General features: G+C 41.0%; 1 protein-coding gene across 1 annotated transcript in view; it reads left to right on the top strand.

The window, feature by feature from the left end:
- LOC135220544 (dolichyl-phosphate beta-glucosyltransferase-like) overlaps positions 1 to 14,842 on the top strand; it is a 118,748-nt gene that overhangs the window by 64,753 nt on the left and 39,153 nt on the right. Inside the window, exons 5-7 of the mRNA XM_064257734.1 lie at positions 13,305 to 13,413; positions 13,650 to 13,878; positions 14,021 to 14,106. Of these exons, the coding sequence (XP_064113804.1) occupies positions 13,305 to 13,413; positions 13,650 to 13,878; positions 14,021 to 14,106 (424 nt within the window). The remainder of the gene's footprint in view (positions 1 to 13,304; positions 13,414 to 13,649; positions 13,879 to 14,020; positions 14,107 to 14,842) is intronic.

Genomic DNA, 14,842 nt, shown 5'->3' with positions numbered 1-14,842 from the left:
GGCAGGTATATATATAGCTATATTCTCTGTTCCACCTGGCAGAAATTTTCAAAACTCGCGGGCAATCGCTAGTAACCTATTAGTAGTTCAGGCAACCACCACCCCGTTACCGTGGCGCTAGCGCTAGGAACCGTTCCCAATTGGGCCAGATTTTCTCTGCCAGCCGAACCGGCAACATTGTTGGTGGTTCCCTGCTAGAATTTTCATTCTCGTTGCTGACTGATCTTGGATTTTGGTATTGTACTCGGAAACGTTAGCTTGGCATTCGCTTTGGATTGTTCTTTAAAGATGTCTGACTCGGGAAGTATGTTTAGAGTGTGTGTAAAGAGGGGTGTAAGGTAAGACTGCCGAAAGCTTCGGTCGACCCTCATACCGTTTGTAAGAAATGTAGGAGAATGTGTGTACTTGGGAGAATAGATGCATTGAATGTGAGAATTTATCAGAGAAGGAATGGAAGGTCTTTATGAAATAACGTTGAGAGACTGGAGAAAGATCGTGTAAGGAGATCTGTTTCTCGTAGTGAAATAAATCAAATTCTTCGAGTAAAAGGAGTGATTGTATTTCCTCTCCACTCCTTCTAATGTAGAATTGGTAGTTCCTTCTCCCCAGGTATCTCCTGCGCCCGCTGCTGTATCGGAGGAGACGAAACGATACAAATATTGTGAAAGTGTTCGCTGCCCTTGCGTCCATGGGCGACCAGATACAGCGACTTACAGACAAAGTTAGTGCTTCGATGTCAGTGAAAGTGTAGTGGAGGGGGCGTCTGATCGTCTCTCGTGCTCCTAGACCTAGACCTCTGTCAAGCTCCCAGACCCAAGGGAGAAGGCATGTCGACAGTCGAAGGGAGGCGAGAGAGGTTTTGACACGGTCAGGCGTCCCTTCGAACAGTCCTGTTGCAAATTCCCAGGCTGTTGCAGTTCGCCGCAGAAAGGCGTAACTGGGCAAAGTGTGCGTCCTCGGAAGGTTCGACTTCCGAGCGAGAACGTCGGTATGCAGTGGTGTCTGCCCACTCAAGAGACGTTCAGGACATCAAACTGCTCTCGAGAGACAGGTGCAAGATAGTGAGGCTTGGAGTAGTCCTGAGGTGTTGTCATCCTCGGAAGATGGGGGAGCAGTACCGATCAAGAGAAAAAGGATTTTTCGTACTAGAGAGGACGCAAATCGCACTGGCGATACGTCCGTCTCGGCATGGTATTGCCTTGGGAGAATCGCCTCCATCTTCTTATGGATCCTCCCCTCGTATTCTCCGTCGGGTAGAGTACAAGATCGCTCTCCTTTAGGTCGCAGTCCAGCTCGTAATCCTCATCCTTCGTCGTCTACCATTCAGGAGGATGGTACGAAGCATTTCTTACGGGAAATGCAGTCCAAGTTGGCAGTGTTGGTGAAGTCTTGGGATGCTCCTGAACAAGCATCTTCGAGGCGTAAGGACGATTTCCTTCCCATTAAGTCTTCGAAAAGGGAAGACAAGGACGCTTTCGCCGAGGACGCAGGGCGCACTGGCGCTAGGAGGAAAATAGTGTCGGAAGAAGCAGGACGCAAACGTCAGGACGCGGGGACCAATGGTGGACGCAGGACGCAGGCGGCAGGAAGCAGGCGTGTCTACGATGGACGCAGGACGCAGGCGGCAGGACATCGACGAGGCGGCAGGACGCAGACGATCGGTAGCCGCAGGACGCAGCGGCAAGACATCGAGAGGCGGCAGGACGCCGATGCTTCGCTAGCCGCAGGACGCAGGCGGCAGGACGTAGTCCGTCAACGAAGCGTAAATACGAGACGACTTGCAAGATATTTCTTCAGCAGAAGAAGAGTTTGGAAGTAATTGAAGAAAAGAATACAGAACCTTCTTCAGATTATAAGGTTCTGACTTCACGTCTTATTGCTGTTTTTGAGGGGGAATTTAAACCGACAGCTCCGTTATCCCCTTATCACAGTTTTCCAAGACTAGGACTCCAAAAGAAGTCCTCCTTCCTGAAAATGACGATGTCAATTTCGGCAAAGAAGGCCCTTCAACGGGGTGAATGACTGGATGAAGGACAAGAAAGAAGCGGGGAAATACTCTTTTGTTTCCTCCAGCTAAGTTAGCTTCTAAATCAGGAGTATGGTACGCTACTGGAGAAAGTCTAGGCCTGGGAGTACCTGCCTCCCCCCCCCCTCCCAGGGGGACTTCTCCAGTATAGTGGACAGCTCACGCAGACAGGCGTTACAGTCGGCCAAGGTCTGGTGGACGTCCTCGGAATTTGACCATCTATTAAAGGGATTTTTTTTAGGACTTTCGAAGTCTTTAATTTCTTGGATTGGTCTTTGGGAGCGCTAGCGAATTCCATAGGAGAAGAGGATTCGCAGGACTTAGAAACAGCTAAGAGCATTATGTCCTGCATGGATAAGGCTCTTAGAGACGGAACGAACGAGCTGGCTTCGTTATTCACAGCAGGAGTGCTTAAGAAGAGATCGCTTTTGTGTTCGTTCGCCTCAAAAGGAGTTTCTAAACTCTCAGAAATCGGAGTTACTGTTCTCTCCCCTTTCGAAACAGCTGTTTCCTTCAGAGGTGATTAGGGATATAGCTCTATCCCTTTCGCAGAAAGCCACTCAAGATCTTCTTTCTTCTTCGGTTAAGAAGTTCTTACCAACCAAGTTGGTTGAAGAAGACGCCAAAGGAGACTAGGACGTCGCAACCAGCCCTTTCGAGGAAGAACATTCGCTCGACCGCCTTTAAGGGTAAGAGAGTACCAGCGAAAAGAGGAGCCAAGAACCCCTCTAAAGAATGAGAAACTCGGTCCCCTCCAGACGACAGTGGGAGCCAGACTTCAAGGTTTTTGGGAAGTCTGGCAAAAAACAATGGAGGCAGATCCCTGGGCTGTCAACGTAGCTCGGGAAGGATACAAGATTCCTTTCGTGAAAAGACCCCCTCTCGCAACATCTCCGAGAGCCCTCGGGGCAAATTACAACGATTTAGAGAAGAAAGCGCTCTGTGGGAGCAAGTAGCTTCCATGCTAGAGAAAGGAGCAATAGAACCTGTTGGATCACGAATCTCCGGGGATTTTACAACCGTCTGTTCCTGGTTGCAAAGTCCTCGGGAGGTTGGAGACCAGTCTGGACGTAAGTCAACTGAATCTTTTCGTAGAAAAGACCAAGTTCACTATGGAGACGAAACGATTCAGTACTGGCAGCGGTACGTCCAGGGGACTGGATGGCGACTCTGGACTTACAAGACGCATACTTTCATATTCCGATTCATCCAGGAAGCAGGAAGTATCTAAGGTTTGTGATTCAGGACAGGGTCTTTCAGTTCAAGGCCCTATGCTTCGGCCTTTGCACAGCCCCTCAAGTATTCACGAGGATGATGTCCAATGTGGCGAGGATGGCTACATTTAAGAGGGATCAGAGTGTCTTTGTATCTGGACGACTGGTTGATAAGATCCCAGTCGAGAATTCAATGTCTGGAGGACGTAAGTCCAAACATTGGACTTAGCAAAAGACCTAGGTCTGGGTAGTGAATATGGGAAAGTCCCGTTTGCAGCCCCAACAACAGATATTTTATTTGGGGATTCAGATATCGGCAGTGACTTTTGTTTTCGGGCTTTTCCGTCCCCCGAAAGGCAAGCCCAATGCAGTCAGAAGGTGCAGGATTTTCTAAAGAAAGACCGATGCTCTGCAAGAGAGTGGATGAGTCTACTGGGCACACTCTCTTCACTAGAGAGGTTCATTTCTTTAGAAGACTGCACATGAAGACCTCTTCAGTTTTTCCTGAAGGATTCATGGCCATGAAAATCGCAAACCGATTCCTCCAGTTTCTAATTCCGACCGAAGTAAAGGAGGAATTAAAGTGGTGGCTAACGCCAGGCAGGTTAGCAAGAGGGATGTCGCTTCAGCAGAAGAACCCAGACCTCGTCTTGTTTTCGACGCGTCGGACGCGGGTTGGGGAGCGACATTAGGCCCTAAGAGGTGTCGGGACTTTGGAACAAGGACGAAACAAAGTGGCATAAACAGGAAGGAACTGTTGGCAATTTTCTTGGCTTTGAAGCACTTCAGAGAGTTGATTCGAAACAAGACAGTGCAGGTCAACTCGGACAACACCACGGCTCTGGCATATATTCGGAAGCAAGGGGGAACTCATTCTTTTCCCCTTTACAATCTGGCAAAAGAAATTCTGCTTTGGGCAGAAGAGGAAAAGGTCGTGATACTCACCAGGTTTATCAAGGAGAGAAGAACGTGGGTGCGGACCTGTTGAGCAGGAGAGAGCAACTTCTCTCGACGGAGTGAGACGTTGCACATGGAGGTTTGCCAGAGCCGTGGAAGTTGTGGGGCCGTCCGGTAGTGGATCTGTTTGCGACAGCCAGAACAAGAGATTACCAACATATTGCTCTCCGATTCCAGACCAGGAAGCAGTGGCGGTAGATGCATTCCTGATGGATTGGTCAAAACTTAGATCTGTACGCTTTTCCTCCGTTCAAGGTGCTGGGGAAAGTGATGAAGAAGTTCAGGGAGAGCAAAGGAACGGAGGATGACTTAATAGCCCCGTTTGGCCGGCCCAAAGTTGGTTCACAGAGGTACTGGAATGGACGGTAGATACGCCAAGGACGCTTCCTCTAAGAGTAGATTTACTCAAACAACCCCACTTCGACAGGTTTCACAAGAATACCTCGCTCTGGGTCTGACTGCGTTCAGACTATCGAAACGTCTGGTCAGAGCGAGGGGATATTCTAGAGGTGGCCAGTGCAGTGGCTAGAGCCAGAAGAACCTCCACAATCACGGTGTATCAGTCGAAGTGGGACAATTTCCGGAAGTGGTGTAAAAACAGGAAAGTGTCTTCATCCAGTACCTCTGTGACCCAAATCGCAGATTTCCTTCTTTACTTGAGGAAGGATTTACACTTGTCAGTTTTCGACAATTAAGGTTATAAGAGTATGCTAACTCAGTGTTTAGACACAGGGATCTAGACATCTCGAATACTTAGATCTGAGAGATCTGATTAGGTCGTTTTGGGGACGAAGAAACAATCAGAAGGCAGGCCACCTGCGTGGAACCTGGATGTGTCTTGAAGTATTTAACTTTCTAGCAAATTCGAACCGTTAGAGGAATCCTCTCTGAGAGATCTTGCTAAGAAGACTATCTTTTTAGTAGCATTAGCAACTGCTAAAAGAGTTAGTGAGCTTCAGGCCATATCGAAGAAGGTGGGATGGAGACACGGCATGCAGTGTGTTCATTCCAAGAAGGTTTCTTTGGCCAAGAATGATGGAATTCAGCTAATCCTTGGCCAAAATCCTTTGAAGTTTTGGGTCTAGCTGAATTGGTCGTAACGAGCAAGAAAGAGTTCTCTGCCCAGTGAGAGCGTTGAGATGTTATATGGAAAGAACAAGAGTTATCAGAGGGAGGTCTGATGCTCTGTGGTGTTCAGTAAAGACCCCACTAGACCCATGACGAAGAACGCTCTAGCCTTCTTCATGAGAGAGTTAATTAAAGAGGCTCATATGTTGTGAAGAGCAGAGCTTTGGTATTTTATTTTAAAAGTGAAGGCTCATGAAGTCAGGGCAGTGGCGACTTCATTAGCGTTTAAAAAGAATTTAGCCTCAAGGAGATTATTGAATCAACATATTGGAGAACTAATTCAATGCGTCTCATTATCTAGGGACGTTCAGACAACCTTCGATAATTGTCAGACGCTAGGTCCATACGTGTCCTCGGGTACAGTATTGGGCAAAGGAGTTACTACCCCATAACCTTCTTGTAAGCTAGTTGTTTTTATTAGGTGATGGTGTTTGTGTTTTTTGGTCGTCTGAGAAAAGGGTGCGGTACTTTTCTCAGTCGTGTTGGTATTATCTGGTGATGGTGTGTGTGTAGTTCAGGTAAATGATCTGTTACTAGCTTGAATGCCGTGGCATAAGAGGGCTGTAAGGATCTGTCAACACATTGGTCACGTCCAGTTGTCAGTTCCAGTCTTAGCTTCTTCAAACATACAGGACACTTCCTTGTTGAGAGCTTACTAAGGTTTAAGCAGGCTTAGAGGCAGGACCTATGAAGTCAGCTACCTTAGCAGGTAAGGAACCTGGAGTTTTAATAATATTTTAATAATATTTTTATACTCTAAGAATGTTGCTGTCCTTGACCCACCTCCAAATGTGTCAATCAGCTATATATATACCTGCCAGGTAAGTGTCATACATTAAAATGAAGTTTTTATGATAAAACAAAGTTTAATGTATACTTACCTGGCAGGTATATATAATTTAATTCCCACCCGCCTCCCCTCAGGGGACAGGGTTCAGAGAAAATCTGGCCCAATTGGGAACGGTTCCTAGCGCTAGCGCCACGGTAACGGGGTGGTGGTTGCCTGAACTACTAATAGGTTACTAGCGATTGCCGCGAGTTTTTGAAAATTTTCGCCAGGTGGAACAGAGGAAATAGCTATATACATACCTGCCAGGTAAGTATACATTAAACTTTGTTTTATCATAAAAACTTCATTTTGTTTCAAAATGAAGACAAATGATTGAATATTACGATACTGTTAGAGTTTTAGATTAGAATTGCAGATTTTGACCATATCAGACGAGTTAAAGTTGACCAAATGTCGAAATTGTTATATATATATTTTTTATATGCACATATTTCGGAGATGGGAAAAGCTACAACCTTCAATTATTTTTTATTGTATTCTTCATGAATTTGCACACATTTTGATATATGAAACTCTATAAAACGGCTAATATGAAAAGGAGCAAATATTAGGATAATGCAATGTACGCATTTCGGAGACTTGCGGCCGCGAATCGGCGAGCGGAGGGAAGTTAAATATATTTTTCAAAAATTCACCATAAATCACAATATTGTTCTAGAGACTTCAAATTTGTTTCAAAATGAAGATAAATGACTGAATATTACTAGGCCGTAAGAGTTTTAGCTTACAATTGCATTTTTCAACTATATTTCGGTAGAGTCAAATTTGACCGAACGTCGGTGGTTTTCTATTTATTGTGATTTATATGCAAATATTTCAAAAAAAGAGAAAAGCTACAACCTTCAATCATTTTTAGTTGTATTCTACATGAAATTGCGCACATTTTCATATATAAAACTTTATGTAACAGCTAATTTTAAATGGTGCAAACATTTCGACAATCGCACACAAAAAATTTTGATTTTTTCGGAAGAGTTACCGCTCGGACGTAAGGAAATTTTTTTTTTTTTTTTTCATAAATTCACCATAAATCGAAATATTGTGCTAGAGACTTCCAAGTCATTGCAAAATGAAGGTAAATGATTGAATATTACTAGAATATAAGAGTTTTAGCTTACAATTGCGTTTTTTCGACCATTTTGGTAGAGTCAAAAGTTGACCGAAAGTTGAACTTTTTGCACTTAACGTTATTTATATGAAAATATTTCAAAAAACTGATAAAAGATACAACCATGTGTGTTTTTAGTTGTATTGTGCATGAAAATTGCACACATTTCAATATATAAAAACCAATTTAGTAACGGCAAAATTTAAAATGGTGCAAACAAACTAGGACATCGCATGAAAAAAATTTATGGAAGAGTTACCGCGCAAACGTAAGGAAAAAGTTTTTTCATAAATTCACCATAAATCGAAATATTGTGCTAGAGATGCCCAATTTGTTGCAAAATGAAGGCAAATGATTGAATGTTACTATAATATAAGAGTTTTAGCTTACAATTGCGTTTCTCGACCATTTCGGTAGAGTCAAAGTTGACCGAAGGTTGAAATTTTGGCACTTATCGTTATTTATATGAAATTATTTCAAAACTGATGAAAGCTACAATCATGAGTATTTTTTTGTTGTATTTTACATGAAATTGCACACATTTTCATATATAATACTTCATGTAAAGGATAATTTAAAATGGTGCAAAAATTATGTCAAAGTGACGAAATAATTTTTGAGATGTGTCACTGATACTTTTTAATGCGATAAGAAAGAAATTCGCGCTTGCATAGCGATTGTAAACAAAACAACGCCTTGATCCGTGAACTCCCAGCATCCCCCAAGGCGCGTGATTCAAAAGTTTCGGCGGTAGGCCTATAAGTATTTTTCGCGAATTTTAAAAGAACTTTTTGAGTCGACGTATGATACGTCCATTCGGCATACGGGAGACATTTTGACTCGACGTTTAATACGTCCATTCGGCGTAAGAGGGTTAAAAAAAAAGACGTACTCTACTCGATCGAAACGGAGGCTGAGCGACAATTAAGATTGACATGTTTTGATAACAACGCAAGACTCAATTCTCTCGCTATCACATGCGTTGACAGATTTAGGAAAGCAAACGGATCTCACAGACCCTCTAATCTTACAGTGTCGACATAAAAGTTAAACATTCGTAGTTTTGAATGGACAAAGAAAACTCTCTTTCTTTTTACATTATACGTTAATATATATTCTTTTGCAACATGCAATGCGAAATCTGAACACACATTTTAAAACATCCTATTCTAAGCTATCTAGGAATCTGAAAAAATGTTGCACAATCTTACATGACATTTCAAAGAGGGGAAACATGCATTTTGAAAGTAGCAATATATAATATACCTCCCCTGAGAAGATTTGTTATCACGGTGTTGAATCCAACGATTCGCAACGAGATAAATAATCAGCAACTACATTGTTTTTGCCACTAGTGTGCTGCACTCTTAAGTTATACTGTTGCAGGCACAAAGACCACCTGGTCAGTCTTTGATTATGGTTTTTCATTTTCTGGATAAATGATATTGGATTGCTATCAGACAACACTAAAATTTCTTCATTCCTAGGTCTATTCACATACACTTCAAATTTTTTCAATGCGGTGATTAAGGCTAAAGTTTCCTTCTCAATTGTCGAATATACTTTCTGATGTTTTTTCAATTTTGTAGACATGTAGCACACAGGATGGTAGATATTATTTTCATCTTCTTGAAGTAGAACAGCTCCAACGCCACAGTCTGACGCATCAACTTGTATCACAAATTTCTTGTCGAAGTCTGGAGCTTGAAGTACTGGTCTTGAAGTTAAAATGGCTTTTACCTTCTCAAAGGATTCTTGACACTCTGGAGTCCAAATAAACTTGGGTTTGGGACTAGTCAAGTCTGTCAAGGGAGCTACTACGGCTGAGAAATTTGGGCAAAAACGACGATAGAAACCAGCCATGCCTAAAAATCTCTGTAGCTGTTTCGTGGTAGTAGGTGGGGTAGCCTTACAGATACCTTCTACGTTAGCATTTACTGGAGCAAGAAGGCCTTTCCCAACTTCAAACCCAAGATACTGTACAGTTGCCTTTCCAAACTCACTCTTCTCTAAGTTGACTGTTAATCCTGCTTCTTGTAGTTTCTTGAAAACTTTCCTCAGAATCTTCAAGTTTCTTGAAAACTTTCCTCAGAATCTTCAGATGTTCCTCCCACGTTGTAGAGTAAATCACGATGTCATCTAGGTATACACCTACTCCTTCTATTGATCCTAGCAGTTGATCCATCACTCGTTGAAATGTTGCCGGTGCATTCATCAGACCAAATGGCAGAACAGTATACTGATATAGTCCAAATGGAGTAATAAAAGCTGACAGCAACTTCGCATTCTCATCTAAGGGAATTTGATAATATCCTTTCAACAAGTCTATCTTGGAAACAAACTTGGCTTGCCCAATAATTATCAAGTAACTGATCTATAAGAGGCAAAGGATAATTATCAGCCACACTGATAGAATTCAGCTTCCTATAATCAGTACATATCCTAAATGAACCATCTGGCTTCTTCACTAGCACACATGGAGAACTGAAGTGACTTGAACTGGGTTCTGCTAATCCATGTTGCAGCAAATACTCAACTTCTTTCTTCAAAACATCTCGATGATACGGTGATAAGCGATAGGCTCTTTGCTTGAAAGGTTTTCCATCTTCTTGAATCTTGATTTCATGCTTGGTCAGATCAGTACGTCTAGGCACATCTGAAAAAATTTCTGGAAAACTTCTAATTACGTCACTTAAGCCTTCACCTTGTTCAACACTCAGATGTTTCAGTTTATCCTCCAAATTTTCCAAAATTGAAGAATTATTCATCTTGCTTGCAGCTCCCAATTCGTAGCCATCATCGTCTTCTGTAGATAAAGTTGTCTGGGTTACTGACACAGTTTCAGTTTTAGTTTCTGAGAAATAAGGTTTCAAGAGATTCACATGTATCTTCCTTTGTTTTCTTCTTCTTTCTGGTGTTTCAATCACATCAGTTCTATCACTTAACTTCTGAATTATCTTGTAAGGACCTTGAAATTTATTATTGAGGGGAAATCTCTTGACAGGTAAGAACACTAACACTTGTTGACCAACACTAAAACTTCTTAACTTAGTCTTAGCATCAAATCTCCTTTTCATTTTCTCTTGACTCATTTTCAAGTTTTCTAAAGAGAATTTTCTAATCTCTTTCAACCTTTTCCTTAAGTTCTTCACATACTCTCCTTGGCTTTCCTCTTGATTTTCATCCCAATTTTCTGCAATTTTCTTCTTGATTTTGTCAATCAACGTCACGTCTGGTCTATTTGCACGTATCACCCTACTGTTCTGATACCATAGTCCCAGAGGATCTTTGCCTGAGAGTTTTCTATCACTTCTTCAGGTTGGTGTTCGTACCACTTATTACTGCAAGGTAGCTGGTGTTTCTTGCACAGGCTCCAGTGGAGGGCTTTTGCTACTGAATCATGCCTCTTTTTGTACTGGTTCTGTGCAAGTGCCGGACATTCGCTTGCCACTTCCTACATATGGGAGAGATGTTATTTCCATCTATCGTTCTTTGGACATATCTGGTTCTTAGGGCCTGATCTTGTGCTGCTGTTATCATTCCTTCAGTTTCCTTCTTGAGCTCTCCCCTCAGTAGCCATTGCCACATGTCATCGCTGGCTAGTTCTTTAGTCTGTCTCATGTATTGTCCGTACATTGGTTTGTTATGCCATTCCTCTGTTCTGCTTGTCTTTCTCCTCTGTCTGTATGTTTCTGGGTCTTCGTCTACTTTTATCAGTCCGTCTTCCCATGCACTCTTGAGCCACTTGTCTTCACTGGTCTTCATATATTGCCCCAGTGCTCTGTTCTCGATGTTGACGCAGTCCTCTATGCTTAGTGCCGTAAACATTCATTGATGTATATGCTGTTTCTGTATGAAACCTAGGAATAACTGCTTCAGTAAGAAAACTAGTACTGCCATTACCACTGCTACTATTTTACTAATTCTTTACTACTTTTTCTGCTACTTTATATCTACTACTTTACTACTATTTCTACTACTTTATAACTATTCCTACTTCTGCAATTACTTTTTCCACTAAATATTCCTATTTTTTCTGATATCCTTACTATATTTTTTCTTATTTTTTGACAATGGGGTAAAAAATATTCATTGATATACATATACACAATGTTTTCACATAGTAATATAAAGGAAAAATATGAATAACAAAATTTACTGGGAGCAAGTAATGATTGATACTCGCGGTCGACAGGGGGTCTCATGCGGTATGCAAGCATTTGCAGCAATGCAGCAGGCTGGTGGCAAAGGGGTTAAGATCTCCACAGATCAACCATTTATGTTCCTGGTAGTTCAGAGCAGACAACAGACATTCCATGCTTTTGTGGGATTCTTTCATTTCAACTGAGTGCCCAACAGGGATCGATGAAAACTTATTTCTGTTATTCAGAAGAACTGCCTTGAGTCTTCTGTTAGATGAGTCAATGAAGTCTCCATTCCATAGCGTCATACTTCAGACCCAGTAATTCAATCAAGTCAGAAATACAGTGGACCCCCGTATTCGCGTTCTCTGGATTCACGGACTCACGCATTCGTGGATTTCTCTGGAACATTTCCCCCCCATTATTTGCAGAATATTTGCCTATTCACGGTATTTGTCAATGAGAAATATCCACAAATTTCTGTTTTATTTTTTTTTCCAATTTCATCATAAAATGCACTTTCTGTGATAGAACTATTAAAAAACCAGGTATAAAAATTTTTAGTGGGTTTTTCTTGAGTTTTAACTAACAAAATATGAAGTTTTAAGCATTTTCATAGGGGTTCCATCTATTTGTGGGTTTTAACTATTTGTGGGGGAGGGTCTGGTAGGCATCCCTCACAAATACGGGGGACCACTGTATTGTTACAGTAGACCAGTGAAGATGCTTCATCAAATGTGAAGAATTTATAAATTCTCTCTCGGGGTCCCGATACCAGTAGAATGTTCCTGGTGCCAGTAGACGTTTCTCTTGAAAAAGAGAACCCAGTAGCTGGGCAGACTCCTTGGAAAGGTTCAGGTCTCGTGTCAGGTCATTCAGTTCGTCTTGGGTCACAGGCACTGGTTGATCGTCATCTTCTGGCCTGTATGCACCACGTTCAGCTGTATCAGTCATGTCACTAGATTCAGAATCAGAAACTAGATTCCATGGTGACATTTGGCTCAGGAACAGGAAGATCAGGGCCATGGGAAACTGGCTTTATGGCAGAAGGAACATCAGGGTATTGAACATGGTGCTTGTTCTTGCGATTGATGCCTTTTAGATTTGTCATGCAAAAGTATCAGTCTGTAACATGATCTTTCCCTTCCCTCCACACCATTAGGACACCAAATGGCATACTGTTCTTTTTCTTGTTCCTCCAATCCCATAAGTTCTCTGTAAATGTTTTGCAGCAGATATGGGGAGTGAATGGCTTATCCTGGTCCCCTAGTTTGAATCCAAAGTAAGCTTGATATGCCTTCTTCACAAAATCCGTGAGTTTTGCTTGATGGTCTGGAAGAACCACATCTGCACAGATTAACAGAACCTATTAGGATGGTTTTTATACTTCCAATCCATTTTTATACATATCTAGACCTGAAAAGAAGTAAAAATAATTGGTAAAGGTTACCCACGACCCAGTTTTGCAAAAGCAAAGTCCATAAATGCTTGGAAAATTGCGATATTTTGGAAAAATATGCTGGAATAGAAATAGTAAACTATATCTTAGAAACCAGACCTGACCCAGGAAAATGAACTGTATTTTTGAATTCAGCATACAAAAAGGGTCCTAAATCAGTTGGAAAACCCTTAACCTTTGTAAAAAGTTTTGAAACGCAGGCCAGTGTAATGTGTAATTTATTGATGATAGTTCTTTGAGAAAACATTCTTAAACTGATACATTTTGTTATTAGGGTTAACGTTATGCACTTGGTAAATTATAGAATCTGTAGATCACACTAAGTTTTACAGTTATAGAGATAACCTTTCAGAGGAGCTTATAGTATTCAGTCTTGTTTCAGTATCATTACCTTTTATTGTACTGTGATGTATTTTATAGGGTATGCTAAGATCACGTGGAGAGATTCTGCTTTTTGCTGATGCTGATGGGGCTACTACATTCTCTGAGTACTTGAAAGTAGAAAAATCTCTCAAGAATCTTTGCAGTGGTAAGTATTTTACATAATTTTATGGCATTTTACATTAAGTTGTAAATTTAAATTGTACATTTAGTTTCCAGTGAACATAATGGCCAATGGACTTGGATCTCTTATCATCAAGTATCTCCAAAACATCTCCAAAATGCATGATATATAAACAGGGTATAATGTATTTTACTAATTAGTAAATTGAACAAGGATTAATAAATGCAGTATCTGAAAAATATTAATTTTTTCCCTTCCAGAGGAGAGTGATCTGAGTGAAGCTCTTGCCATTTCTTGTGGTTCACGAGCTCATCTAGAAGAAGAATCTGTTGCTACTCGTTCCCTGTTTCGCACTGTGCTGATGTATGGTTTCCACTTTTTAGTATGGCTGTTTGCTGTTAGAGGAATTAAAGATACACAGTGTGGGTTTAAGCTGTTGACTCGCAGGGCTTCTCGTATTTTGTTCAACAGTTTACATGTAGAGAGATGGTAAGAAAGTAGGGCTTACTCTTGGACTCCTGCCTATCTGTATATAATTACTATACAAGTAATCCATATATACTATTTTAGGAAACCATCAGAAAGGTGTAGTTGTACTTATCACTTAATGGCTTGACATTCTTGGCTACAGGGCTTTTGACGTGGAAATGCTGTATGTTGCCCAATCCTTGGGTATCCCAATTGATGAAGTAGCTGTGGAATGGAATGAGATTGAAGGTAAGGGAATGTTATATTTATTCCTTACAGGGTTTTAATATTTTACACCGATAGGGCTTCCTGTTTTTACACAATTAAAATAAGATGATTGCTCTTGTTTGTATGGTAATATTTGTTGGAATGAAACTGTTCCATAACCTAGGTGGATAAAACAGTTAAAAATAGTTATTGCATGAAAATTACATAGTTTTGGAAGATTTTTCAATACACTCTCACTATATCTTGAATTCTTCATAGGTTGGTTTTAATATGTAGTGCATTATTGTTGTTGACGTTTACTATTATCACTGTATTTTAAACTTATGCAGGATTATACTATAGACTTGCCTGGGACGCTACAAGAAGGGTATAAAGAAGCAAATAAAATTTTGAATGGTGAAACATTCAAAATTTAGTATTTTTCCATGCTTTGAAAGTTATGAACTAGGAAAGAATTTCGCAGGAGCAGCATCTGACATTGGAAGTTCACACTGTAAGCAATGCACCCGCGATCTGTTGACAAAAATACGTACTCAACTTTTCTGTGGGTAGAAATAAATTAGGTTGATAGAAAAATGTCAGAATATTTATGAGTATTCTTGGGATTGTAAGAAGGAATACATACATGTAGTTAATCATGAGAATACTTGGGATAACAAGAAAAGGTTAAAAGGAACAAGTTCTTCTTCCTCATATTCTTCTGTTCTTTGCAAACATTCTTATTAGGCAGAATAGGCATGCAGAGCAAAATTTAATT

Source organism: Macrobrachium nipponense, chromosome 2 (assembly GCF_015104395.2).
Source record: "Macrobrachium nipponense isolate FS-2020 chromosome 2, ASM1510439v2, whole genome shotgun sequence".
Taxonomy (NCBI): domain Eukaryota; kingdom Metazoa; phylum Arthropoda; class Malacostraca; order Decapoda; family Palaemonidae; genus Macrobrachium; species Macrobrachium nipponense.
The sequence above is the reverse complement of the archived record's forward strand: the minus strand, read 5'-3'. Positions and strand labels throughout refer to the sequence as shown.